Genomic DNA, 25,333 nt, shown 5'->3' with positions numbered 1-25,333 from the left:
TGGTTCAAACTAACTGGTTTCAGTTTGATTTTTTAGAAAAAAACTGGTTCAAACTGTTTTTGCTTGGTTTTCTTGGTTTTGGCTCGGTTTTTACTCGATTTTTCTAGTTTGGCTTAATTTTTCCGGTTTGGCTTGGCTTACCGAACCGGCTGGGTTTTTCAAAATTTTAATTAGTTTAATTAGTTTTTTCGATTTGATTTTTTCAATTATTTTGTTCTAATTTTCTCAATTTAATTGATTTTTTAATTTTTTTATTCACACATGTATGCAGGCTTATATGCGACCAAGTGATTTCATAATGCAAATCTCCCAACAGAATATTGTTGTGCTGACTGTAACGAGTAAAGAGAAAACTAGGTTTTTTTTTTATTAGTGCTCTACTTTGGTTAAATTGTTTAACGTTGACTAAAGATATGAAATTAAGATACCCTCTCGTAAAAGAAAGCATAAAAAATCACAAATCTTAAGTTTCAATAACATAATTTTAAATTATAAAATTAAAAAAATAATAATCTAAAACTAAGAAACATAAAAAAAAAAAGAAAATTGAATCAATTCAAATTCACTCTACTAACCTTCACTGAAGAGCGGAGCAAGAACAAAAAATTAAAGGAGGTTAAATTGAAAAAATTGTTTTAAAAAGATCGAAATTATACTAAAATTATAAATATTTACAAGGAGGGAGGTGCTGAGAAATGTACAGTAGAGAATGCAATTGGGTGGCGGCATGTCCAGTAAAAAAAATCCCCATAGGTTTGACTGCATGGGGTGGCATCTTGTTTCATCTTGCTGATCTTTATTTGCACACTAGATTACCCAGAAAATCAATTAGACGCGAATTAATAAATTTGAATAAAGATGCCATGCACCCAGATGGCATCCAAGATTGCTTTGTGTAATTCTTTTGTTTTTCACAGTTACAGTATAAAATGTAATAAAGATGGCATGCATTCATAGAATGCTGTTACGCTTCCAAAAATATATTTGTTTGCTCGTCTTTTGATAATTTGTTAAGCTTTTGATCTTCTTGCCTTGTGGTCTTACTTACAGCCCATTGCATTTTGTAGAAGATAGGTATGGATGATAATAATAATAATAAGTCGAGGGATGGATTTGGAGAGCCGATGATGACTTTCTCTTCATTATAAATTTACAAAGATTAAAATAACATACTTATTATATGTATGGTATAATATTATATAATGTTAGAATAATATTACCCAATATAATTTAATTTTGGGTGATAAAAGACATTTTAATTTCACAACATTAATGTATGATATTCAAAATTTTATCAATATTTTATTATTTCAAATGAAAAAAAAAACTATTCAAAAATAAATAAAATGAGATTTGATTTTCAAAGGTTAAATATTTCTATTAGAGTTGTATTTAAGCATTTTTAAATGCATTTTAATTTTATCTGGGATTTGATACCAGGTTGATACTTTACTTAATAATTGTTCATCAAGCAGCTTCCTTTTTTATTTTTTTTCAATAAACATTCATTGTAGTAGCTCACTTAAGTCCTATTAAGGACAAGACCCAACTCTAATGGATACAGAAGGGCCTCATGCCATTGAGTCCTTGGGGAAGCTAGAAGATCTAAAATAATTTTGGGTCCATCTAAGAGTAGGATCCATTTGAGTTGAGTCTTGCTGGAAGTAGACCTATCCATTTTAGATCTTTTTGCAATCAGGATCCTTCAGCTTTGGATCTTACCTTTAATAGGACCCATCAACATTGGGTCCTATTTGGAGTATGCCATCAGTGCTAATAGGACCTTTCAATATTAGGTCTTGTTCCAGCAAAAACCAAGACTCAACAGCTTTGGGTCTTCACTCCCATCTCACCAAGACTCAACATCTAATTGGACATTATTGCCACTAGACCCAACAACTTTAGGTTTTGCCTACCATCGTGACCTAATGTTTAGTTAGACCCTTCTACCACTAAAGCCTAATATTTTTGAACTCTTTGTTAAATAGGACCCAATAGTTTGGGTCATGTCAAAAGCAAAACCCAATGCTTTGGGTCCTGCTAGGAGGCCAAGCCCATCAGCATTAAGTAAATCTCTTTCATTCAAAATTTGAGCCTACTATTGACCTGAATAAACCAGTTGACCTGTGAAGTTAACCCAAAACTCGGGTGATCTAGCAAAAACTTGAAAGAGATCTTTTTTTAATGTGTTTTTTATCCTACCCTAAACCCTTAATTTTTTTTTATATTTTTCATATGGTTTAAATACAAAATAAAGTGACATGACGGGTTAAAAAAACTAAAAAAAAATAGCAAAAACATCCTTTTTCTTTAAGGGGCTTCTTTTATTTTATTTTTATTATTTGATCCACAATAGAGTGCAGGTCACATAATTAGTATAACAAGCCGACCCAACTTGTTATATATTATACGTTTTAGGCCTTATCGCTTTCACAATTTGTTCTTAATGATGTGAGCCCACTTGTAAGCTTGACGCCCCTAAACGTGTATGACAAGTTAGCAACCAACATTCTTAATAAGACCAGTTACCACTTTCTCATCGATTGATGTAAGATATTACAATCCACTCCTCTTAAGGAGTCTGACGACCCTATCAGCACAACCGGACAGCAAGTGAGGTCGGTTTTGATATTAACTATAAAAGCTCAATCCAACTTGTCATATATTGTCCGCTTTGGATCTTACCGCCCTTATAATTTTATTTCTAGTGATACGAATCCACTTTTAAGCTTGATGCCTCAAAACATATATGACAAGTCAACAACCATTACTCTTAATAAGACCAGTTACCATTTCCTTACCCGCCAATATAAGATATTACTACTAGTCAAAGCACTAAACCATAAGATTAGAATAAAAAAAAAATACTAGATTAGTTAAGTCAAAAAGAAATTAGCAAACACAATTTAAATAAAATTTATATAAAATATAAAATATAAAATATAAAAACACGTATAAGTAACATAAGTAACCATTGTGAAAAATCAAAAACGAGGTAAAGAGAAATATAGATGCCTAATTAACATCTAAAAATAAGATACAAAATTAGGATTTATTTTTAGTTTACATTAAAAAAATAAAGAGAAAAATATAAAATATTTTAAAAATTAGATAAATATTAAATTAGAAAAAACCATAAAAAAATTAAAACCTTCAAAATAAAAGTCTAATACCAAGGATGAAAAACTTGGAACTTTTATATCGGTAAAGAGTATAACATCAACAAACAAAGCAATAATATATTTGATAAAAATAATCAAAGCTAACATTTTGTTGTTCATAAAAAAAAACATTAAAATATTTATTATTATTTTTTCAAAGATAATTTTCTCTTTATATTAATTTTTAATATAAAGAGAAAATTCTCTTTGAAAAAATAATATATATATATACATATATATATATATATAAGGAATTGAGAAAATTTGATAGTTGATCAAATTTTAAGAAGAAGGTAGGGCTTAACAAAGTAGAAGTAAAATAAACCAATTAGCATACTGAAGGGACCAAAATGTAAACTGAAAGAACAATTTAGGGTTTGGGCAAACCCTACTAAAGCAGCCGCTTTTGCTACTCTTCTGCCTCTACCCCTTTTCACCTCAAACACGTTCAGGTTTTCGATCTGCAAGTCTCCTCTTCTAGATGGTAACATATATTACTCATCTTTCATGCCTCTTTCGTTTTTCTCTTTCAACGTTGTCTATCTTGTGCTCAAAAGGCTTAACTGATGATTTTCTAGTGTCAAATTGTACTCTTTTTTTTTTTTTTTTGACGCCGATGCTTTTATTTTTGTTGGGATGGAGGGTGTATAATCTTACTTCTCTATGTGAATAGACTGAAATCTTAGTCTTTCTAGTGTTTTTTTTTGTACTGTGTGTGGTAAGGCAGAAAACTTAATTGGAAAAAAAAGTATTAAAAGTACCCAAAAAACTTAATTTTCTTGAGTGAATATTTTTTGGAGATTCTGCTGGTTTGTTTTTATTGGGGTGTTAGTTAATAGCTGCGCTTCTTGTTGTATGAATTGAAGTTTCATTGCATTTTGTTATTTTTGATATCTCTGCTGTGAGGCTATGTGATATGGTTTGGAAATTGGTGGATGATGGAGGACTTTTTGAGGGTGTAGTGTAGAAATGTTGCATTTACAAGCACCATACAGGGTATATATTGGTGGAAAAGACCAAAAACATGGTATTTTTACCCATTGTTTTGATCAGCTCTGTTCTTGATATGCATATTTTGGAATGATGTTCTTTGGTTTCTTTCCCTTTTTTTGATTCGTTGGCTTATCTTTATGTTTACTACAGGCTCCCAAAAGAGGTGTGAAGGGCCCACTGGCAGCAAAGAAGAAACCTGTGCGTGATCTCCCTCTCTCCCTCTTTGTCTCTTCTGTGGTTGTCGACGTTTATTTCCATTTTGAATTTGTAGCCAGCTAGACCCATCCACTGTTTCCTGCAACTATCCCCTTAATCTCATGCAATCATATGCTTCTAAAAAGTCGAGAATACAAATGCTAAGAGATTATGATTTATACTCAATTCATAGAACTTGCATGTGATTATTATAATTCTGCGTCATTATTGACAGTTGGGGTTTATACTCTGCTTCTTTGCAACTAAAGGTTTAGTGCACTGATGTTGATTAATTACAGGAAAAGGTAGTAAACCCTTTGTTTGAAAAACGTCCAAAGCAGTTCGGAATTGGTGGTGCCCTTCCACCCAAGAAGGTCTTGACTAGACTTGTCAAGTGGCCACATGTTGTTCGTATTCAGAGGCAAAGAAGGATTCTGAAACAGCGTTTGAAGGTCCCTCCTGCTGTTAACCAGTTCACAAAAACACTTGACAAGAACCTCGGTAAATCTTCCATCCCCAATCTAGAAAAGTTAACAAACTTTGGTTCCAAGGATCATGGATGATGTTGCTTAAATGTAACGTCAATTATTCTTATAGATATTGTGGTGCATTGATGCATTTTTTAAATTACTGAAGCTGCAGATAATATTTGTTGTTTTGTTTTCATCATATTCTATTACAGCTACACAACTTTTTAAGCTGTTGCTAAAATATAGACCCGAGGACAAGGCTGCTAAGAAGGAAAGGCTTCTTAAGAGAGCACAAGCTGAAGCTGAGGGGAAGACTGTGGAAACAAAGAAGCCTATTGTTATTAAATATGGTCTTAACCATGTTACTTACCTCATTGAGCAGGTATTGATGTTAGCATCTACAGTTTTTTTTTTTTTTTTTATTATTATCTCTGCTGCTAATTGGGTAATAAAGTGATAATATATGTTCTGGTGCATTGTGTACCTTTTCTAATTGACCTATTTGAGATTTCTATTGTAATTAAGGTTTTATAGGAGAAGATGACTTTTGAATTGATTGCTTTGTTTCATCTCTTAACCTCTCTCCTCTCATTTCTGTCAATTATTTGGCTGGTTTACACATCGATTCTTATCCCTCTGCTTACACACACACACACACCTTCCTTTCAACCTTTTATGGGATCCATGGGGAGAAATTGCAAGGCCAATTTTTTGTGTTCTTGTCTAGGTAATATTGTTTTTTTCTTGATGCGTGTAGAACAAGGCCCAGCTGGTGGTTATTGCACATGATGTAGATCCAATTGAGCTTGTTATTTGGTTGCCTGCATTGTGCCGGAAAATGGAGGTTCCTTATGCCATTGTGAAGGGCAAGTCACGACTTGGAGCGGTGATTTCTCTGAACTTTTTCTTATGCATAGAATAATTTTTTCAATTAATTTTTCATGGATAATGAAGGATATTTGTTTTTAAAAAAACAGATTGTCCACAAGAAAACATCATCAGTTTTGTGCCTTACTTCTGTCAAGAATGAGGACAAATTGGAATTTAGCAAGGTTTTGGAGGCAGTCAAGGTAATATCTTAATGAGCAACGACCCTATACCATGACAGGCGTGAAATGATTTCTCATCAAACTTGCTTTTTTATGTGGTTTACCTTAGCATGGCTTACCTATTTCTTGAATTCTGTTCTTGCTTCTCACGTTTTTTCCTCTCTTCAACTGCAGGCTAACTTCAATGACAAGTTTGATGAGCACCGTAAGAAATGGGGGGGTGGCATCATGGGTTCCAAATCTCTGGCCAAGAGCAAAGCTAAGGAGAGAGTTTTAGCCAAGGAGGCTGCGCAAAGGATGTCTTGAGCTCATCTCCTTTAGAGGCTTTGGACACGATTTACAGTGAGAGGATCTTTCCTAGATGATTGTAGCTTTTATTTCTCTTTGTTTACTGCTCTGTTTGTTACTACCGTGGACAAGTTTTGGATTGATAGGGTGGCTGAAACATCTCATCACATCCTCTGTTATCCATCCTTTCTGTGGGAGAACGAAAATCTAAAGCCATCTCCTCTTTAACTTAATATTATTTTGTGTTTATCAGCAATTTGTTGAAATTGATCTCATGTCAGATGATCAGCTAACCTGAGCAGGATGATCTGATATCAATTTTTCCTGTAAGGGTTGATGGATTATACTGTTCATGATTTACTGCTTGCACCCGCTTATCGCATCTAAAATGAAATGTAGCCATTAGGAATGTATTTTTTGGTAGCAGCAAGATTTTTTTATTGCAAGTCCAATGGAAGGCTTAAAAAAATGTGTGTGGAATTTCAATGGTATTAAGTGAGAAAAGTTCATATTATTTCTTAATCAATCGTTTTAAATGGACTAAAATGTAAAATATGTAATAAAAAAATATTATTAAAAAACTAAAAAGCAAATTGTTAATTAGGAAATAAAACTAAGTTAATTTATCTACAAAGTGCACCTGTGCACAAAGCAAATGCTCGTGCATTCATCTGCTGACTCCTGAATTTAACATCTGTTCTAACTTCCAAACCAATGGTGATACCAACTATCCTCTCTCCAGGAATTCATGAACAATATCGCATCATTGAGATAGCACACTCAACTTCTTTGAGCCACTGTTAATATCTATTGCAGAAATGAAGATAATAACAGAACAGATTTTCGAAATCCTTGCTTGTTGCTTGAATCCAATCTCGACACCAATTGCGCGTTTCCTAGTTCCCTGAGACGGAACCTTCTCCTTGAGCCGGCCCTTAGAGACACTTCCAAAACCTCCATTGCCAAGAAACTAATCATTTCTAACATTGAAGGTTGCGGCCTTCAATTGTCCTCTCGATTGTGAGTCTATAGCTGTTCCCCGATCTGGAAGAACCCCTTCCTTCATCTATTACAGCATGGGCACCATTGCTCTATGTTGAGAGATTTATATATTTCACTTGTAGTTTTGGAGATTTTGTGATTTGCGCGCTATAGATGGACCAATTTTTGAAAGACAAGCGGCCAAGGAACATGCTTTTATTGAATACATGCACGTTCTATTTCAATGGTGGATGGTGAGTGGACAATGTTTGAGCATGAGGAGATATAACACGTTCATATGCTGACCTTGCGTGCAGTAGCCTATGTATTTACAACCATAACTACAGTAACTACACCAAGCTTCACCTAGCTCCAGTGAGTCGTGTGGATGGCCAAGCCTAAATAAAAAGGTGTATTGTTGCTAGTTTTATTTAGGCCTTGAATACGTTAAGCACTGTAAACGGAACCTTCTCCTTGAGCCGGCCCTTAGAGACACTTCCAAAACCTCCATTGCCAAGAAACTAATCATTTCTAACATTGAAGGTTGCGGCCTTCAATTGTCCTCTCGATTGTGAGTCTATAGCTGTTCCCCGATCTGGAAGAACCCCTTCCTTCATCTATTACAGCATGGGCACCATTGCTCTATGTTGAGAGATTTATATATTTCACTTGTAGTTTTGGAGATTTTGTGATTTGCGCGCTATAGATGGACCAATTTTTGAAAGACAAGCGGCCAAGGAACATGCTTTTATTGAATACATGCACGTTCTATTTCAATGGTGGATGGCGAGTAGACAATGTTTGAGCATGAGGAGATATAACACGTTCATATGCTGACCTTGCGTGCAGTAGCCTATGTATTTACAAGCATAACTACAGTAACTACACCAAGCTTCACCTACCTCCAGTGAGTCGTGTGGATGTCCAAGCCTAAATAAAAAGTTGTATTGTTGCTAGTTTTATTTAGGCCTTGAATACGTTAATCACTGTAAACGGAACCTTCTCCTTGAGCCGGCCCTTAGAGACACTTCCAAAACCTCCATTGCCAAGAAACTAATCATTTCTAACATTGAAGGTTGCGGCCTTCAATTGTCCTCTCGATTGTGAGTCTATAGCTGTTCCCCGATCTGGAAGAACCCCTTCCTTCATCTATTACAGCATGGGCACCATTGCTCTATGTTGAGAGATTTATATATTTCACTTGTAGTTTTGGAGATTTTGTGATTTGCGCGCTATAGATGGACCAATTTTTGAAAGACAAGCGGCCAAGGAACATGCTTTTATTGAATACATGCACGTTCTATTTCAATGGTGGATGGCGAGTAGACAATGTTTGAGCATGAGGAGATATAACACGTTCATATGCTTATGTATTTACAAGCATAACTACAATAACTACACCAAGCTTCACCTACCTCCAGTGAGTCGTGTGGATGTCCAAGCCTAAATAAAAAGTTGTATTGTTGCTAGTTTTATTTAGGCGTTGAATACGTTAATCACTGTAAATGGAGATAAAGGCATGACGCTGGCTAATCATCTGAAATTTGATTTGTAGGGCAAAAGCTTTCATTTTACCCGTCACATCCCTCCCTAGACTCGTCCATTTTCTGCCTTAAAGCCATCTTAAACCTTAAATTTCCATACACCAGGATTCACAGCCACTTTACTTGCGACAGAAAATTAAAGTGCAGATAGCAGAGGCACTGCTCTACCTGAAGTGCAAAATTAACTGCAGTAACAACCAATCAAAGCATGAGTGCATATTTGTGACCTGATGTCCCGGAAAAGACGAGTAAGATTTTCATTTACTCCAACAAATCTGAAAAATTTGAGGAATTAAGATACAATATCTCATTTCTTTTTGAGTCTTAACTGACTGGATACAAAAAAATTACCCAAAACTCCTGAAAGGTATGTGCTATTTCTATGACATTGAATCAAATAAAGCCAATGCACCCTCGGGCAAAAGGAGCGTACAAGTAATAACATGAGAGGGTTCTAGTCACCTAAGAAACACTTTTAAGCGACCAATTATGGCTACAACCATGATGGAAACACATGCCATGTGAAAGATTGCAATCCATGTGACGCATGTGGCCTGTGAATTCTTTGATTACATATGCAATGCGAGAAAATCAGCGTGAGCTAAGCTCCACTCAACAGCCCTATCTGTAAAACCAAGTATCAATACTTGCCTGACCAGTCAAGTTAGGTATCTGTCCGTGTTGCAATGGTGACCACGCCATACATGAATAGGGAAAAAAAATCTGAATTTGCTTGGATGTGTTAGAAGGAATAGCAGTAAGGGCATGCCATATCCATATGGCAGAAGAAAAGTAGAACACTCAAGTGGCAATAGTTTTTCATTCTTCATTACCGATGCAGTGGTGCCTGACTATGAAGCTCTAAGGCTCTCGCAACCTGGGCAATTGTGCAGGCTCTCATGAATATAAATGTCACAGTCAAGGCAAAAGTACTGTTTGCATTTTGGACAAGCAACTTGAAGGCTGGGTTTATTGCCTGTGACAAAACAATTAGAATAGCTGAGCAACAAAAACTTGCCAAACATAATGAGAGTCTTAACCATAAATCAATCAGCAAAAGAGAGGAGAAAAAAACTAAAATATGAGGTGCACCAGTCCGGTAGCAAATAAGTTTTCTTTTAAGCAGAGAAAAAAGGTAAACAGAAACTCAGCCCAAATAAATCTGCCAGCTAACATTGGTCCAGCAGTTTGACACCAGAGTTAAAATATTTGTCTTCTTGATAATTTTACCAGAGATAGGCAACAAAGGATCTAGGTTATCATGATGCATCGATGACACTCAAAAAAAGTTTGGTTTGCAGGCAGAGTAATTTTCAAACATCTCTGCGTGTGATGCCCCAATAATAATAGCAACATGAGAACATAATTCATCCGAATCTGGATATTATTTCTGTATTGCATAGGCATGCATGGTCATGAATAGAGACATATAACAAGAAGCATGTACAATTGCAAAACCTCCACATCTATATAACTCACCAGGATTGACAAGGCTTTGTTGGCAACCAAAACAAGTTTTATGTGATCTACGATGTAGTTCATTTTGACGTGATGGTTTCACCTCATCAAATGGTGCTATGGGAAAGAGATGATGGTACGACCTTGCTAAATGGGGTGAAGAAACAAGTGTCAACCCACAAATACGGCATTCAGTAGGAAGTTCACACACACGCGCTTTACATCTTGGACAAATATACCCCTCACCAACTTTCGATTCTTTATGACAAGAACATATCGAGATGGAACCCTCTGCTGCTCTTTGTGGGAAACCCATCTTGATCAAGTTAGCTATTGCAAATTCTGCTATTGCCGGAGGAGGGGGTGCATGCTCCAATATTAACTCTCTAAAGTGGCTCTGCATAAGAAAAACATAGCAGCAGTGCTCATGAAATATGCTTTCAGCTTTAGGATGGGTAAGAAAATATTAGATGCCCTTGCGTTTTGTAGAAGATTTTCTTTTCCTGGAATTTTTGTAAGACTCAGATTTATTTTAAGCTTTTAGTTTTCAATAACAGCCAGATTGCTTACAACATGGCAAGTTATTCTCAAATTCCTTTTAGTTAATATAACTCACCTCATCCAAAGCAACAGAGTACAATCCACCAGTTTCTTGGCAGAGATGCTTGCATATGAACATTTCAGCAGAGAGGCCAATAACTGAGCATCTCATTTTAGACTTCTTGCATTTCTGGATTGTCTCCATTATATCTCCCGGATCACAGGTCGTAAGAGCAGAATATAAGATGAGAACTTCACGATTACCATATGATGGAATTTTATCAAGATACTCATGAACAAGCTCCAGTGCATTCTGTAGTGACGAATCACCTGAACATTCCAACTTAGCCATCAAAGCCTTAATATGAGACTCAGGACTCCCACCAAGCTCCGTTAAAGAATAAGCAACCCCATCTTTTATAGTGACCAAAGCAATCTGACTAAGTGGATTCTGATCAAAAAACTCCCTTATAAACGCCTCAACATTTTGCGCAACCACAGCCATTCTGCTTGGTCGAAAATCCATCACTGATGCTGCCTACAAAATTCATTTCTAATTTGTTACTTTCATACCATTTGAAGACCAATTGATAGTTCAGAAAATGTTTTTTCATTGCTTTATCACATAATATGAATAAGAGGACATAATACTTCATTTCTTTTGTCCCATGCATAAGAAATTATTTTCTTAATGCAGGGAGCAAATCCACCTAACAATTAAATATTAAATATTGAAAATGTAGTCAGAAATTGAAAAAAGGAAGAAAAAGAAAAAAATTTTGATTACCCTTGAGAGATCTAGGACAATGTAGAGAAAACGAATGAGCCCTTTCTGAATACGCTGGGAATTAGAAGCAGTAGAAAGAGAACGAAGACGACGGCGATATTGAGCATGGTACATCGCTTTGTTATCCAAAGGACGAAGGAGCCCAGACTCATCCTCTTGTAAAGCTTCCCAAGATCTCTCATCAGCATAATTTCTCTCTCCCCAACCGTCAAGATCACCATCTTCTTCATCGTCTTCTTCTTCTTGCTGTCTTCTTTTTTCAGCAATGTTGTTAGTCATGCTTGCCTTGACTCCTACTCCTCCTTAGTGTTTGTTGAATTCGTCTTGGATTAGGGTTTTGTGCTCAAGATTTCTGACTGTTGAGAAGATGAGTGAGAGGGAGGGGGGTCCCTCATAAAAATTAAAGATTCAGTTTTTTTTTTGCTGATAAATGTAGCTATAATGATATCTAGAAAACATATCCAGCAATGAAACATGATATTTTATTTTTAATTGAGAACAATTCATCAAATTTCCACACATTGTAGAAACTCAATAAATTTTTGCATGTTGGGTGATCAAAACATGAAAAAGAAAAAAACTTCAATCCTTGATAACCATTGAATCTGATTCATTGATTCAATTCATTACAAAAGCACACCAAAACGATCCAAATTATCAGGCTCTCAAGGATACAAATCTACAGTTGTCCAAACAAAAAGACAACAAAATAGATATAACAGCAACATTTTATTAAAAAAAAAATCCCATATCCCAAAATCAGGAAATAAAAAGAACATTAGGGAGAAATAATGCAGTAATAAGAAAAAAAAGGTTAATTAGAAAATGGGTAGAAAAGCCACAAGTGCTTATGATAAATACCTGAGAGAAGAAAAGGAAAAACAGTTGTTGCAGTTATTAGTAGCAGCAGCAGTAACTGTACATGCAGCACTGAATATGAGACCCATCTAATTAGAAGTCACCATCTCGCTAAAAAAATCTTCTCCCCCCCCCCCCCCCCCCCCCCTCCAAGGAACAGAAACAGCTGGCAGGTTGTTCTACCTGCAGAAGAAGAAGAGAAGAAAAAAGAAACCACCAAATTAAGAAAGAGAAATAATGTAAAAAATGAATCTTTTATTATTAGTTATTAATATTATTAGCATAGTTATCAAACCAAACCCGGCTCAATGGCCAGGTCACGGGTCGGGAGTTAATCTAGATCAACCCGGAAAATTGAAAAAAAAAAAAAAAGAGCTTATAACAGTGGTGATTATTTCCCACAACAAAAATAAAATTCCAAAACCTCTTTCCCACAATAAGGTTGTTAAAAACACGTTTTTGACATGACACGAAAAATGTAAGATAAACTCAGATCGTGAAATCATAGAAATTTTTTTTTTCATTCATAGTTCAAGCACCTTAAAATATATGATTCAAATAAAAATTCATACATAGTTTAAGCATCTTAAAACACATGGTCCAAATAAAAATTCATACAGAATTTAACTTTTCATTAACTAAAAATTAACAAACTAAATAGTACCATAATATGATTCTAATTAATTTTTTGTTAAAAAAGAAGTACAATAATACATGTGTTATAAATAACAATTCATATAATCCAAAAGTATGCATAAAGAACTCGCAAAGCTAAAGCAATTGATGAATGATGATAACAGCTCCACTAAAATCTGCATGTGTTAAGAGCTCACTTGAGAACAATTTCAAACCTAAATAGTTTGCAGCCAGGTTTGAGAACCAGCCAGATGAGTTAGGTCCTCTATGTTTTTGATGTTTATCCATAAAAATCAGAATGTCAACAGCCAAGTTATATTAAAACCTAAAAGTGCCAGAGAAGTGACCATCTATGATTAGATATTGTTGGTCCACTAATCCCAACAAATAAATCAAACAATTACAATCAGAGCTTCAAACTCTCATATATCAAGTGACAAAAGAAACCATAAGGTATGCTTAACAATTCAACATTCAGTAACAAGTAAAAGCATAAAACCAAATTTCATGATAGCTGAATCCCCCAACTTATGTTGAGGGGGCCTGTAGCAAGCAATAACCAAGAAAAACTGCAAGTCTGCAATCATTACCCATACACCCCTGTGAGAAATGGAACACGAGGTATTTAACATAAGCTTACATTTCATAATATCAAAGCAAAAGTACCAAATTAACAAGCATGCGCAAACCTTTTCACTGATGTAACAACATCACCAGATGTGCTGATCTTTGGATCAAGGGCTCCACTTGCCCATCTAGTCATGATACACGGAGACAATGAATAAAACTTGAGTGAAGAATTACAGTACTTTTTAAAATACAGTAGCAATGCATGGGTTAGGCTTTTTTTCAATAAATGCATGGTCATCTTCTGTATTGACAGCAAACAGTTATCAGAAAATATCCTATATCCTATGAAAAACAGACAAACACTCATAACTGACGCATACAGCTTTTAGGTAGGCACAAAGCATCCCTCTGTGGGTAAACTAATAAGAAGCGTACAAACAGAGCATCGATTCATTCATTAAAGATCACAACAGCATGGCAACATTAAAGAATCTTACACCAGTAGATATGAATATGGCAGGGGCACTCTGATTTAAAAAGTCAGAATCTGGTGTCTTACTTGGTATGTTAAGCACATGTATCATCAAGACAATGAAAAGCAATTAGCTTAGAGCAACTCTGAAATATAATATAGAGGAGCACCAAAGGCTATCAAATACAAATAAAGAGCTGCAACATCAGAGTTCATCACAACAATGATTTCCTTTTGATAACTTTAATCCACATGCTCATTAATTGACTACGGGATATATGAAAAGCCAACAAAACAGCGGCCACTTTAAAAATAAGTTCAGGTTAGAAAACATAATAAAATTTGAGCAAGCATAATTTCATTAATTGACTCTGAGATTAGTTATTGCAAGAGGAGAAAAAACTTGAGCTCGGCTGCTTACAATGGCTTTATTTTACCAGGTGCAAAGGATTTTTCCACATGGTTTTGTCGAGGTTTAGCAAAATTATTTGCCATTAAAATGAGCAAGGGAAGAAATTATTGTGCTGTGCATGTTATAAGAAATCAAGATCACTTATTACTGACTTCCCGGCTCCCCCCAGATTAGTTTCCCAACTAAGAAAACTAATTCAGAACTCAGAAGATCCATATACAAAAAAAAATCCTTCAAGGTTGCAGATCACTTACCAGTAGGCTGCAATTTGCAGATATAATTCTTTTCCACCCAGATGGAAAGAGAGGTAGATTGTACAAAAGTGGAATTTGGAAATTGGTAAGTTACAGAGAAATGGAAATCGGAGAGATGGAACACTGGATGGTAAGTTACTTAAATGTTGCAGAGATGGTTTGTTTTGAATTTGGAAATTGGAAGTTTGGATTGGAACACTGGAACTGGAAGGACTTTGAGAAAGAGAGGCGCTAGGAGACGCAAGGTTTTTCAATTTTTGGTGTTGTTATTGGCTTATTGTAGCGCAGACTGCCAGTATATACATGTTTTAACCATTGAAATTACCCGAGAGTCACTCCAGAAGACACTGGCTGCCTTTAGAGCAGACTAAGAATCAGGTACGGAAGGAAGTGAAGGTAAAGCAGGCTTGCGGGCTAGGCTTTCTCGGGCTTGACAATATGACAGGGCCTTTGAGCCTGGGCCAACCCACTAGAGGTTGAAAAGAGGGAATCAGCCAAAGATTCATCAGAGGAAAGAAAGAGTTAAACTCCGAACTAAGAGACAGTAGCTGAAGCAGAACAGTTCCTTGTGTGTGCTGCCTTAGGAAATGGTTAATAAGGGAAAGCAGTCAATCCGCTTACCAGAAAATCAGTTGTCAATGTTCTAGAAGCCTCACTACCAGAGAAAGAGAGAAGAGAAGCATCCACCTAAAGACCAAGGGCCTTTTTAAACACGTAAAACAGGGTTCAAAATCATGATTTTAAATGATTTCAGCAGATTTCAACATTTTCATACGATTTTACTGTGATTTTACCAAATTTCAAGTTTATAAACTGATATAACACGATAATATATATTGACTCGTAAAATTGTATGATTTTTTATTTTACAAGACAACTCGTCATTTTAACAACCTTGCCCCACAGCTTATAGCAGTGGTAATTCATACTTTCACAATTCCAGCACTGAAAAAACAGTTCCAGTACCACAACCCCAACACGTCCAGACTGGAAAAAAAAAAAAAAAAACAGCTACAGTACCACAACTTATTACAAGCAATACCTCACCATTGAAAAAAAAAAGAAAGAAAAGAAAACAGTTGACATCCTTCACTTTAAATTAACAACAACACAATTAAAATATATAAAACCCTTAACCAAACATAAATTCTAAAATGTTTAAACAAAGAATCCACATTCAGAGATAAAGCAGGGGGTGCAAACTTCATATATATATATTAAGGGGTTGTAACAGTGCCAGTATCGTCAATCAACATAGTAAAGCAGGGGATGCAACACGCTAACCACATGCTATAAAGCCACATTCAGAGAAAACAAAAATCAGCAAATCAGTCATACAATGAGTTAGGAAGGTTAGAAATGTCCGCACGCCATGTAAAACAGTCTTCTCAAAGCAGTACGAAAGACCTGCAATAGCATTCCCAACAACAAGAAACTGACAGTTTCTTTTATTTCTCTCAAAAACTGGGCATAAAATATGACATTATCCTCAGAAGATTACCAAATTTCCTAAATCGTGTGAACATGCCACAAAACCAAACCCTAAATTTCCTCATGTCACTCAATTCGATAGGTGAAACGTTCATATAGATGCCATAGACCAAATAGTTTCAACTCATGCATTTATATACAGTGAAATAAGCCTTTAACAGAACAACCTAAAAACTAAGGTGGAAGAACTATGTATGTCGAAACCTGTGGAGAGAAGAAGAAAAAATGAGAGGTTGACTTGCCTGAAATGGAGCGTAATCCAAGCTTGAACTGAAGGTCAGTACTCAGTAGTAGCTGATTAAGAAAAAGAAATGAAGAAGAAACAGATTGGGAACTGAAGGGAAGAGGGGGGTTTGGGACTTGTGTTCTGCGTAGTGGCTGCCTGTTTTGAGACCCCAGGGATTCTCATCCCTTGTTCAAGACGGCGCCGTATATTAAAAAATAGCTGGCCTTTTTTTCGCCATGGGATTTTTAATTTTTCATCTAGTAATAAATAAAAATAAAAAATATTATTTTAATATATCTTAAAGTATTTTCTAATAAAATTAGAAAATATAAATCCTAATAAGTAATCTGTAACTTGTTTGGTAGTGTAATTTTAATTATTTTTTAAATAATTTTTTATGTTAAAATGTATATTAACGATATTTTTTTATTTTTTAAAATTATTTTTAATATTAACACATTAAAATAATTTGAAAATATTAAAATAAATTAATTAAAAATATTTTTAAAATATAAAATCAATAAAATAGAGTTAAGCTTCTTTACAAAACCAACTATAGAACACAAACTGCTAGGTATTTTAGCCATTATTATTCGAGTTATTGTAGGTAAATGTCAATTCTATTTAGGGTATATTTGGTATTGCAGTTGTTATTGTAGTTATGGTTTTAAAAAAGTTATTTTATAAAAAGTAATTTTAGTTGAAATTAGTTTGAAAAAATATATGTTTAGTTAAAACTGTAGTTAAAATTGAGGTTGAACAAAAAATAATTTAATGTGTTTGGTTAAAAAAATGTTTTTCAAATTGAGATTATAAAATATTATATATATATATATATATTAATATTAATAATTTTTAATTTAAATATTATAGATTTAACTATTGTTATTACATTATGAAATAAATAATATTAATATCAAATATTTTTTATTATTCTATTAAACTATGTGCAATATCATTACATACGAAATCTATCCAATAAAAACTATATTTTCCATAGTTTTTTAGGCGCGCAATAATAATTTTAATTATTTTTTAAATAATTTTTTATGTTAAAATGTATATTAACGATATTTTTTTATTTTTTAAAATTATTTTTAATATTAACACATTAAAATAATTTGAAAATATTAAAATAAATTAATTAAAAATATTTTTAAAATATAAAATCAATAAAATAGAGTTAAGCTTCTTTACAAAACCAACTATAGAACACAAACTGCTAGGTATTTTAGCCATTATTATTCGAGTTATTGTAGGTAAATGTCAATTCTATTTAGGGTATATTTGGTATTGCAGTTGTTATTGTAAATAAAATTGAGATTACAATACGAGTAAATTTAATTCACCTTAAATTATTTTTTAAAAAAAAATATTATTCATGTTGCACTAGTTTTTCAAAAAAAAAAATGAACATTGTGACAATGGAACATGGCTCCACTGTTTCTAAAAATACCCACAAGAAGTAGTAAAATGCTGCTTCTCCAATCCTGTGATTGGACAGCAAAAATGATGTGGGGGCCTACCAAGCAAAATTAATCTTGCTTGATTTATTAAATATTAAAATGTGTGGTTACGGGTGAATCTCACTAGCAGCTACATTACCCAACAACGTCTTAGTATATAACTAGCTTTCCTTTGTGTGTTATGCTGTTGAATGAAAAAAATAAAAATTAAAAAGCTTTTGAATGTAAAAACTTAATATCTTTGTAACATGAAATTTGTTGGTGGTGCCATTAAATCTGAGATAGCTTTCAACTTTTTACTTAGATCAAATTTTAAATTAAATTATATTGAAGTTATTATAATGTGGCATCACCAACTTATCATGTTTAAATAAAAAATCAAAGAAAAACACCTTTTAGATTAACATGGGTTAATTTATTAAATTCATAATTCGGGTTATGAGCTCCACTAAATTCGATTATTTTTTATTCTACTATATTATACAAAATTACAAAAATCATTTTAAATTTAACCAAATATAGAAGAACAATTTTTTTTTAAAAAAGAGTACTTAATATTAAAGGATAGTATTTGAAAAATACACTAAAAAAATCCCAATATTTTTATTTTTTTTTCTTGTTTTTTTTAAAAATAATTATCAGATAAAAAAACAAGAGAGGCTTTTTTCTTGTTTAAAATCTATTTTCAAATTAATTTTAATTTAAAAACATCTTCAAAACACCATAAAACCTCCCAACACTACTTAACAACCCCAAACACCTCTAAAATCACTCAAAAAACAGAAATTAACTTAATAAAAAAATCATAAACTTATTATTATCTTTTTTTCATTTATGTTTAAAGATAAAAGTCATCATCATCAAATTTTTCTTATCAAATAAAATCCATTGACATAAAAAACATCGAGTTCCTTTATAGAAAAGTGGTTCAACCAGTAATTTTCTATTGCATTGTAGTTTTTTTACAAGTTTCTCTTTTTGCTCTCTAACCCATGGAATAAAAATAAATAAAATAAATTTTTGTATTAAATCACAAATTATTGTAAATTTATGGTTGACTATATATTTCCTATATTTTAACTTTTTAATTCTTAGTTCTCTAACATGTAATTTGATATATTTATCATAATTTATATAATTATGTTAGAAAAGGATGTAATTACAAAAATAAAAATGAATAAAAAAGAAGTAATTCAATGTCAGTATAAAAAGGAAAGCGCCATACCATTTTTTCTTTTCCAGTTGTTTTAGATGTACAGGTAATCAGTTCATTTTCTTGTTCTTGTTATCATCATGTTAGTAGGGAACCTTTATATCTTAAAAGGCTCAATTTTTGTGAATTTTCTTGTTCTAAGGGAAAAGATAAATAAACAAAAATCTCAATTTTAAAAACTAATTTTATACATATATATAAAAAAAAAGTAATAATTTTTCAGAAACTACTTCTTATAATCAAATTGCTACAAGAAAAATCAACCCTTTTTATAAAAAATAAAATACAAATGATATTTCTCAAGAGGAATCATTGAAATTCAGTGTTGATTTGAATTCCAAATACCAAAAACAAACAAATTAGAGGGGACATCTTCTGATTTGCTAAAAAAATAATAATTCTAATTGATATTTTCCAAAAAGACTGCCTCTTTCTAAAAATCCTTACTCGTTGGATCTTTTGTCTTGCCCACGAAGCACATTTTGCTTCCAAGGAATGGCAAGTAATAACCGAGAAACCTGCTCTCTCTGGCACAAAATCATTCCTTGAAAACATCTGCTATACCACTCAATGCTTCATCCCCTCATCATTTACTGTACAACACCTCCTTAGCTCATCCGGGATTCACTTAGAATCTGCTTATTCAGTTTCCCAGAACTCCAAATCGATGAAAGTGATCTGCGAAACCCCCATTGTCATCAGCTTTTAAGCGTTGTTCAGTGTCAATGCTGTCTGTCATCCATGGAATCAAACATTGATTTATTGATAAAAGAGGGAGTGCCTGCCTATAGGATTGCAAAACTGATTATGCTGCAACCAAGAACTATACAGCAAGAAGCATCAGAGAATGGTTTATGCTGTGAAAGCATTTGAAGATTTGGAAATCGATCCAAAGACTACGTACCATTTTTATTCATGTTCTTAAGAGTGATGTTACGAAGGAACGAGTACACTTGGAACAAGAAAGTTGAAGTGTTGAAGAGTTTGGGTTGAACTGAGGAGGAAATTTTACAGGCTTTTAAGCGATGCCCCTTTTGCTTTGCATGTTCGGATGAGGTGTTGTAGATTTCTAGGTAAGCACAGTGAAGATTGAACTGCGAACTGTAATTGGTCGTGCCGAGTTTCTTATGCCCTTCTTATGCTGTTTATTGATTGGAATGATCAAGAAATGGGCAGTGGAGGCCTTGTTCTTGTATCGGTATTGGTTCTAGTACACAGGATGTTGCCTGCACAGTTTCCTGTCTCAAGACTATTATTCCTACTTGCCTGTAAGATTTTCTCCACCTAAAACAAAGGAGATTGGAATATATATATATATATATATATATATATATATATATATTCTTTTTTTTATATATAAAAATTAATATAAGATAGGTCTATATATTTTTATAAAAAAAAACAAATAATTTTCAGATTAAAAACAAAATAGTCAAGATCATGTATTCTTAATTGTGATACGCTATCAACTGAATTCAAATTTGTTTATAAATTGAATTCAATTTCACATGTAATTTGGTTCCACACTACAATATATTTTGCTCTTTTTAGTTAAATTGCCATATTTCATGGTAAAAAAAAAAAAAAACCCTCAATTTTATGTTGCCAATTCATACCAGACAGGCCTATTTTCATGATGCCAGTTCTTACAACTCAAGCTGATTCAATTTACAAAATAATGCAAGTGCAACATTCATACATACATATGATTAACTTCACCTGGGATCACAGTCCTACAATGTGCCCAGTCAGCATACCGAGAAATCATGTTCATGTAAACCACACTAAACAGTTTTTAAATTTCTTTTTAAGACAAAAAAAGTTATAACAATCAGAAATACGGTAGAACGGGAAATCAATTTAGCTTGAAGAAAAACATTGAGAGAAGGCTTGCTCATAAGATTTCACAAATTACAAAATATTTGTAAATTGTAACGCCATAAATTCTGGCTATTGAGGGTGATGTTCTCCGCAGTAGGGCAAAAGTCCCTCTAAACATCATTCTTACACCATATTTTAATCATTTATGACCAAAATTTTGCTTATGTCGTAAACCACAGACATAAGGCATACAAAAAAAGTTTCCCCTAGTTCATTGCATCATAATCATCCAGATTCTCATTATATTCAAGCACCTTTCTCTTTATCTTGGATGTATCTACCCAAGTAACAAAGTCTTCCATGCTCCTTGTTACCAGGAATGCTGGGTCAGTAACAGTCTCGGGACCTACACGAATATGCCCCTGCTCGATGTATGTTACAGCTTCTTTCAAGTGTTCGGCAAACTTCAATCTCATCAAAACAGTTGAAAGCCTACGCCTGCAAGCAACAAGATATACTCATTAACAAAACAAACATGCAAGTAGGTAAAGATTTGAAAGAAGAGAATTTCCAAGCAACCAGTCAGTACAGCAGTAAGGGAGAACACCATACGAAAGTCCAATGGAAGTTTGGGATTTCTCTTCACACCATAAATATCGAATTGCACCACATTTTCTTTACACGTCCTCTCAAGAGAGAGTAGAAAATGGGGAAGGGCTCAAACAGAGGGTCTTATTACACAGCAAAAGATTTCAGTTCAAGAAGCATTATCCTACCTGCAAAAGGATGACACCGACAAGCGATCACACAAGGCCAAGCTTTTCCTGCTTGGTATGACACCCATGTTGTAGCTGTCATTTGCAATGATACAACCAAAACATCAGCTACTTAATTGGAAACAACAGCAACAAGAGAAAAAGGGTGCAACAAAAAGAACCACTTAGAACATTACTTGTAAAACCAATGTAAAAAGACTATCTCGGTCAATTGTGACTTTTCATTGCCTGATGTTCAAACCTTAAAACCAGCAAGCAAAACATGAAGCTGGACACTATCCATAACGCATTTACAAGAATGGAACTTAAATCAAAGACTAAAAAAGATTGGTATTCATCACAATAAAATCAATTTGCTGCCAGTGAAGCAATGCCACATCAAAAGCAGCACGGGTAACGCTAACTACTTTGTTTCCACCAAGATTAAAATGTTTGTTTAGCAATCTTTACTCCTTAAGCTCAGATTTTACCATATCAAAGCCTCAGCAATCCTTTAGCTCAAATTATCACTAACATATTCACATTTTCCACTAATGATAAGATTAAACAAAACAAAATAAATAAACAAATGAACTTACAGCTTCTCCAAAAGAACGTCAGTCATTTCAACACGATAAGGGTCTCTAGGATCCATCTGCTTCAAAATATTTGTCAACTTCTGCACCATCCGGCACACACTAGAATACCTGCATTTCACAATTTTTACCAATAATTAAACTAAAATAAAACAATCCCCAGTTCAAGAAACACAATAACAACAACAACAATAATAAATTTCACGTTTCATAAACAAGTACAGAAAACTAAAACAGGCAAAGTTTAAGAAAAACAAAAAAAGTAAGTATTTTTATAAAAAATTAGAGAAACTTAAAAGAGAGATTCAAGACACCAAAAAAAAAAAACAAAAGTTTTCAACGCATACAACATACTTCTTGTAATCATCACGCTCAACGATGTGGTAACGTTGCATAACATGGGCTTCTCTGTGATTGTGCTCTCTTTTCCAGTCCAAGAAATTTACTTTCTTTAGCAGCTTTCTCTCGTGAAACTTTAGCTTCCTCATTCTTTAAGAAACTGCTTCTGTAACAATAAAGAAAAGTGCCACAGAGAGAGATTAATTGATAAACCCTAATGATAACTATTTGATTTTGTTTTCGTTTTTTTCGCAGGAGGAAGAGAGGGAGGGCGCCTAGAGGTTTTCTTAATTTGTGCCTTAAACCCTAAGCTAGATGGGCTTGGGCTTATGCTATGGCTTGTTTTTTTAAGGAGCTCCAGCAGAATTTGGTTTTTTAATACCTTGTTTGTTTAAGAAAAATGAATTTCTGAAAATCATTTCTTTTATTTTCTCATGTTTAGTGAATATAAAAAAAATTAGTTAATGAAAATTCAATTCTGATCAAAGAAAAACAAAAGGCTTTATGAGAGGAAAGTGTTTTCATTTTTTTATTCTAAGGAAAACACTTTCCTTTCTCTTTATTAATAAAACATGCACTATTCTGAAATATAAATATCAAATTATTCTTTACTCTCTCGCTTCTTCTCTCTAATCCCATCAATGGACCTTCTCAATGTGTTAATACCGACTGCTCTTTCTTCACTAACCCCTACCTGCTGCTTGTCTTCTTGATAACTTTTTTTATTTTCTGAGCTCTAATAAAAACAGAGAACAGTATCATCCAATCTTTCTTTCGTTGATGGCACCAAGTTAAAAGATCTGAATTTGGGTGTGAAATCTTGAGAATAGGTGCTGAATTGGGTGTCAAAAGTGAAGGAAAAGTTCGGTGGAGTGAATTCTTCAATCCTATCGAGTGCTGTAGGGCAGCTTTTTCTCCTATTGGTTTCTCTGATTGTTCCTTGCTTTTCTTTCTTGAGTTCCTAGCTTGAAGAAATAGCTTGTAATGGTGGGTCTTGGCTGGAATCTTGATTTTTGTAAGGTTTTTCAAATTTTTTTTTCTCTACCATTATTCAGGGTCATGACTCACAAGGAGAGAAGACATAAAGATAAATAAAAGTATTTTATTTAAAAAAATTATAAAATTTAACTTTTAATTAATTACCTATACCGTAAAAAAGAAGAAACAATCTTTATCAAAAAAAAATCTATCAAAATATTTTTTGTATTTATTTATTTTTTAAAAAAATCTTCATACCAAAAAACCTAAAAAATTAACTCTTACTTGGTTAAAAAAATCTTTAAAACATAAACTAATTTAGTTTTCTTCATATATAAAAAAAAAACATATTTTAAGCTTTTAAAATTGAAAAAAAAAATTAATAGGTTTTATTTATGAAAACTTTTACAAGATTATATCTTTATAATAATATATGGCATATATAGTTATATTTTATAAAATAAGCTATATATAAATATAAGATATAATAAAAAAATTCATCATTACACTTTTTAGATTTTATTTTTTTATTGTAAGTGATTAAATATTTATATTAAATATTTTTCATATATTAGATAAATTTTTTAAAAAATTAATTCATTAATAAATTATTTTCCAGTTCATTTTCTATAACATAACCAAACACTGGAAAGTGTTTTCCAGTTCATTTTCCATTATACCACCAAACATCAGAAAATAGTTTCCCGGAATTCACTTTCCTGAAATTCACTTTCCTCGGAATTCACTTTCCAAAAGGAAATTACTTTCTTGCAAACAAATGGGGCCTAAAAATTGATTCAAAATAAGAATTTGTTTGTTCGAGGAAATTAGGTTCAAGTCCCGACAACGGAAACTTTTCTCCCCTCCTATTTTTTTTTATAATATCTATTATTTCTTCAACTTTTTCCAAAACACTTTCCAATGTTTAGTTATGTTATGAAAAATAAACTAATAAATAATTTATTAATATTTTATTTTTTCACAAGTTTATTAAAATAATCAACAATAAATCTTACAAATTAAAAAGTTGAATAAGAATGAAATTGAAAAAAATATAATTTTATAAATTATCTCAAATAAAATAAATAATAATCAAAATAATAAATATAAAATCTAAAAAAAAAGATAAAGAAATTTAAATAATAATAATTAACATTTCATAAAGTATTTCAAATAAAATAAGTAACAATCAAAAGAATGAGGATCAAATTTGATAGATAAAAAATTTCAATAAAAAAAAAGAAAAGCAAATAACAATTATAAAAATGAGGATCAAAGTTAATATAAAATTAAATTTTAAGAAATGAAATTAAAAAATAAATATTCAAAACAAAATATATATAGCAATCAAAAGTTTGAGGATCAAATTTGATATAATCAGCAAAAAATGACATTTCTAAATTTTTTACAACTTCTGGAAAGTGTTTTTCGCCCTAAAGTTTTCAAGAAAACACTTTCTTAAAAACCAAGCCAAATTTTCCTTTGATTGAAAAGTATTTTTCGTTGATCAACTTTCCTAACAGCAAATAAACACAAGAAAGTTTGGAAAGTGATTTTCCAGAAATTACTTCCCAGAAAACAAACACAGCTAAAAAGAAAAACACTTCATTGAAAATCAAGCTAAATTTTTCTTTGACTGAAAAATATTTTCTGTTGACTAGAAAGTATTTTCCGTTGACTGTAAAATATTTTTCCATTAACAAACTTTTCTAATGACAAACAAACACAGGAAAGCTTGGAAAGTGATTTCCTGAAAACTACTTTCTAGAAAACAAACATG

General features: G+C 32.9%; 3 protein-coding genes across 11 annotated transcripts; 1 reads left to right on the top strand and 2 right to left on the bottom strand.

The window, feature by feature from the left end:
* The first annotated feature begins 3,541 nt into the window (after positions 1-3,541).
* Positions 3,542-6,399, top strand: LOC105107263 (60S ribosomal protein L7a-like). Its single transcript, XM_011001128.1, has 7 exons — positions 3,542-3,645; positions 4,305-4,352; positions 4,649-4,850; positions 5,032-5,201; positions 5,577-5,705; positions 5,797-5,889; positions 6,043-6,399. The coding sequence occupies exons 1-7, from the start codon at positions 3,643-3,645 to the stop codon at positions 6,172-6,174; spliced, it is 777 nt and encodes a 258-aa protein (XP_010999430.1). The 5' UTR covers positions 3,542-3,642; the 3' UTR covers positions 6,175-6,399.
* A 2,515-nt stretch (positions 6,400-8,914) lies between these two features.
* GTF2H2 (general transcription factor II H2) lies at positions 8,915-16,550 on the bottom strand. Of its 9 annotated transcripts, XM_011001129.1 has the most exons (9): positions 14,883-15,035; positions 14,669-14,703; positions 13,650-13,715; positions 13,493-13,560; positions 12,328-12,507; positions 11,467-11,822; positions 10,756-11,217; positions 10,161-10,536; positions 8,915-9,657 (listed from the first exon to the last, which is right to left on the bottom strand). In XM_011001129.1, the coding sequence occupies exons 6-9, from the start codon at positions 11,743-11,745 to the stop codon at positions 9,533-9,535; spliced, it is 1,242 nt and encodes a 413-aa protein (XP_010999431.1). In that variant the 5' UTR covers positions 11,746-11,822; positions 12,328-12,507; positions 13,493-13,560; positions 13,650-13,715; positions 14,669-14,703; positions 14,883-15,035; the 3' UTR covers positions 8,915-9,532. The 9 variants fall into 9 exon arrangements, with proteins under 9 accessions (XP_010999431.1, XP_010999433.1, XP_010999432.1 ...); XM_011001131.1 differs by lacking the exons at positions 14,669-14,703; positions 14,883-15,035 and adding an exon at positions 16,402-16,550; XM_011001130.1 differs by having other exon boundaries at positions 14,669-15,214.
* A 4,355-nt stretch (positions 16,551-20,905) lies between these two features.
* LOC105107261 (U3 small nucleolar ribonucleoprotein protein IMP3-like) lies at positions 20,906-22,865 on the bottom strand. The gene is made up of 4 exons (XM_011001125.1): positions 22,591-22,865; positions 22,240-22,347; positions 21,662-21,736; positions 20,906-21,383 (listed from the first exon to the last, which is right to left on the bottom strand). Exons 1-4 carry the CDS (start codon positions 22,722-22,724, stop codon positions 21,152-21,154), a joined length of 549 nt encoding a protein of 182 aa, XP_010999427.1. The 5' UTR covers positions 22,725-22,865; the 3' UTR covers positions 20,906-21,151.
* Between the last annotated feature and the right edge of the window lie 2,468 nt (positions 22,866-25,333).

The sequence above is a fragment of the Populus euphratica genome, unplaced genomic scaffold, assembly GCF_000495115.2.
Source record: "Populus euphratica unplaced genomic scaffold, PopEup_1.0 scaffold200.1, whole genome shotgun sequence".
Taxonomy (NCBI): Eukaryota; Viridiplantae; Streptophyta; class Magnoliopsida; order Malpighiales; family Salicaceae; genus Populus; species Populus euphratica.
Note: the sequence above shows the minus strand (reverse complement) of the source record. Positions and strands in the feature narration are given on the sequence as shown.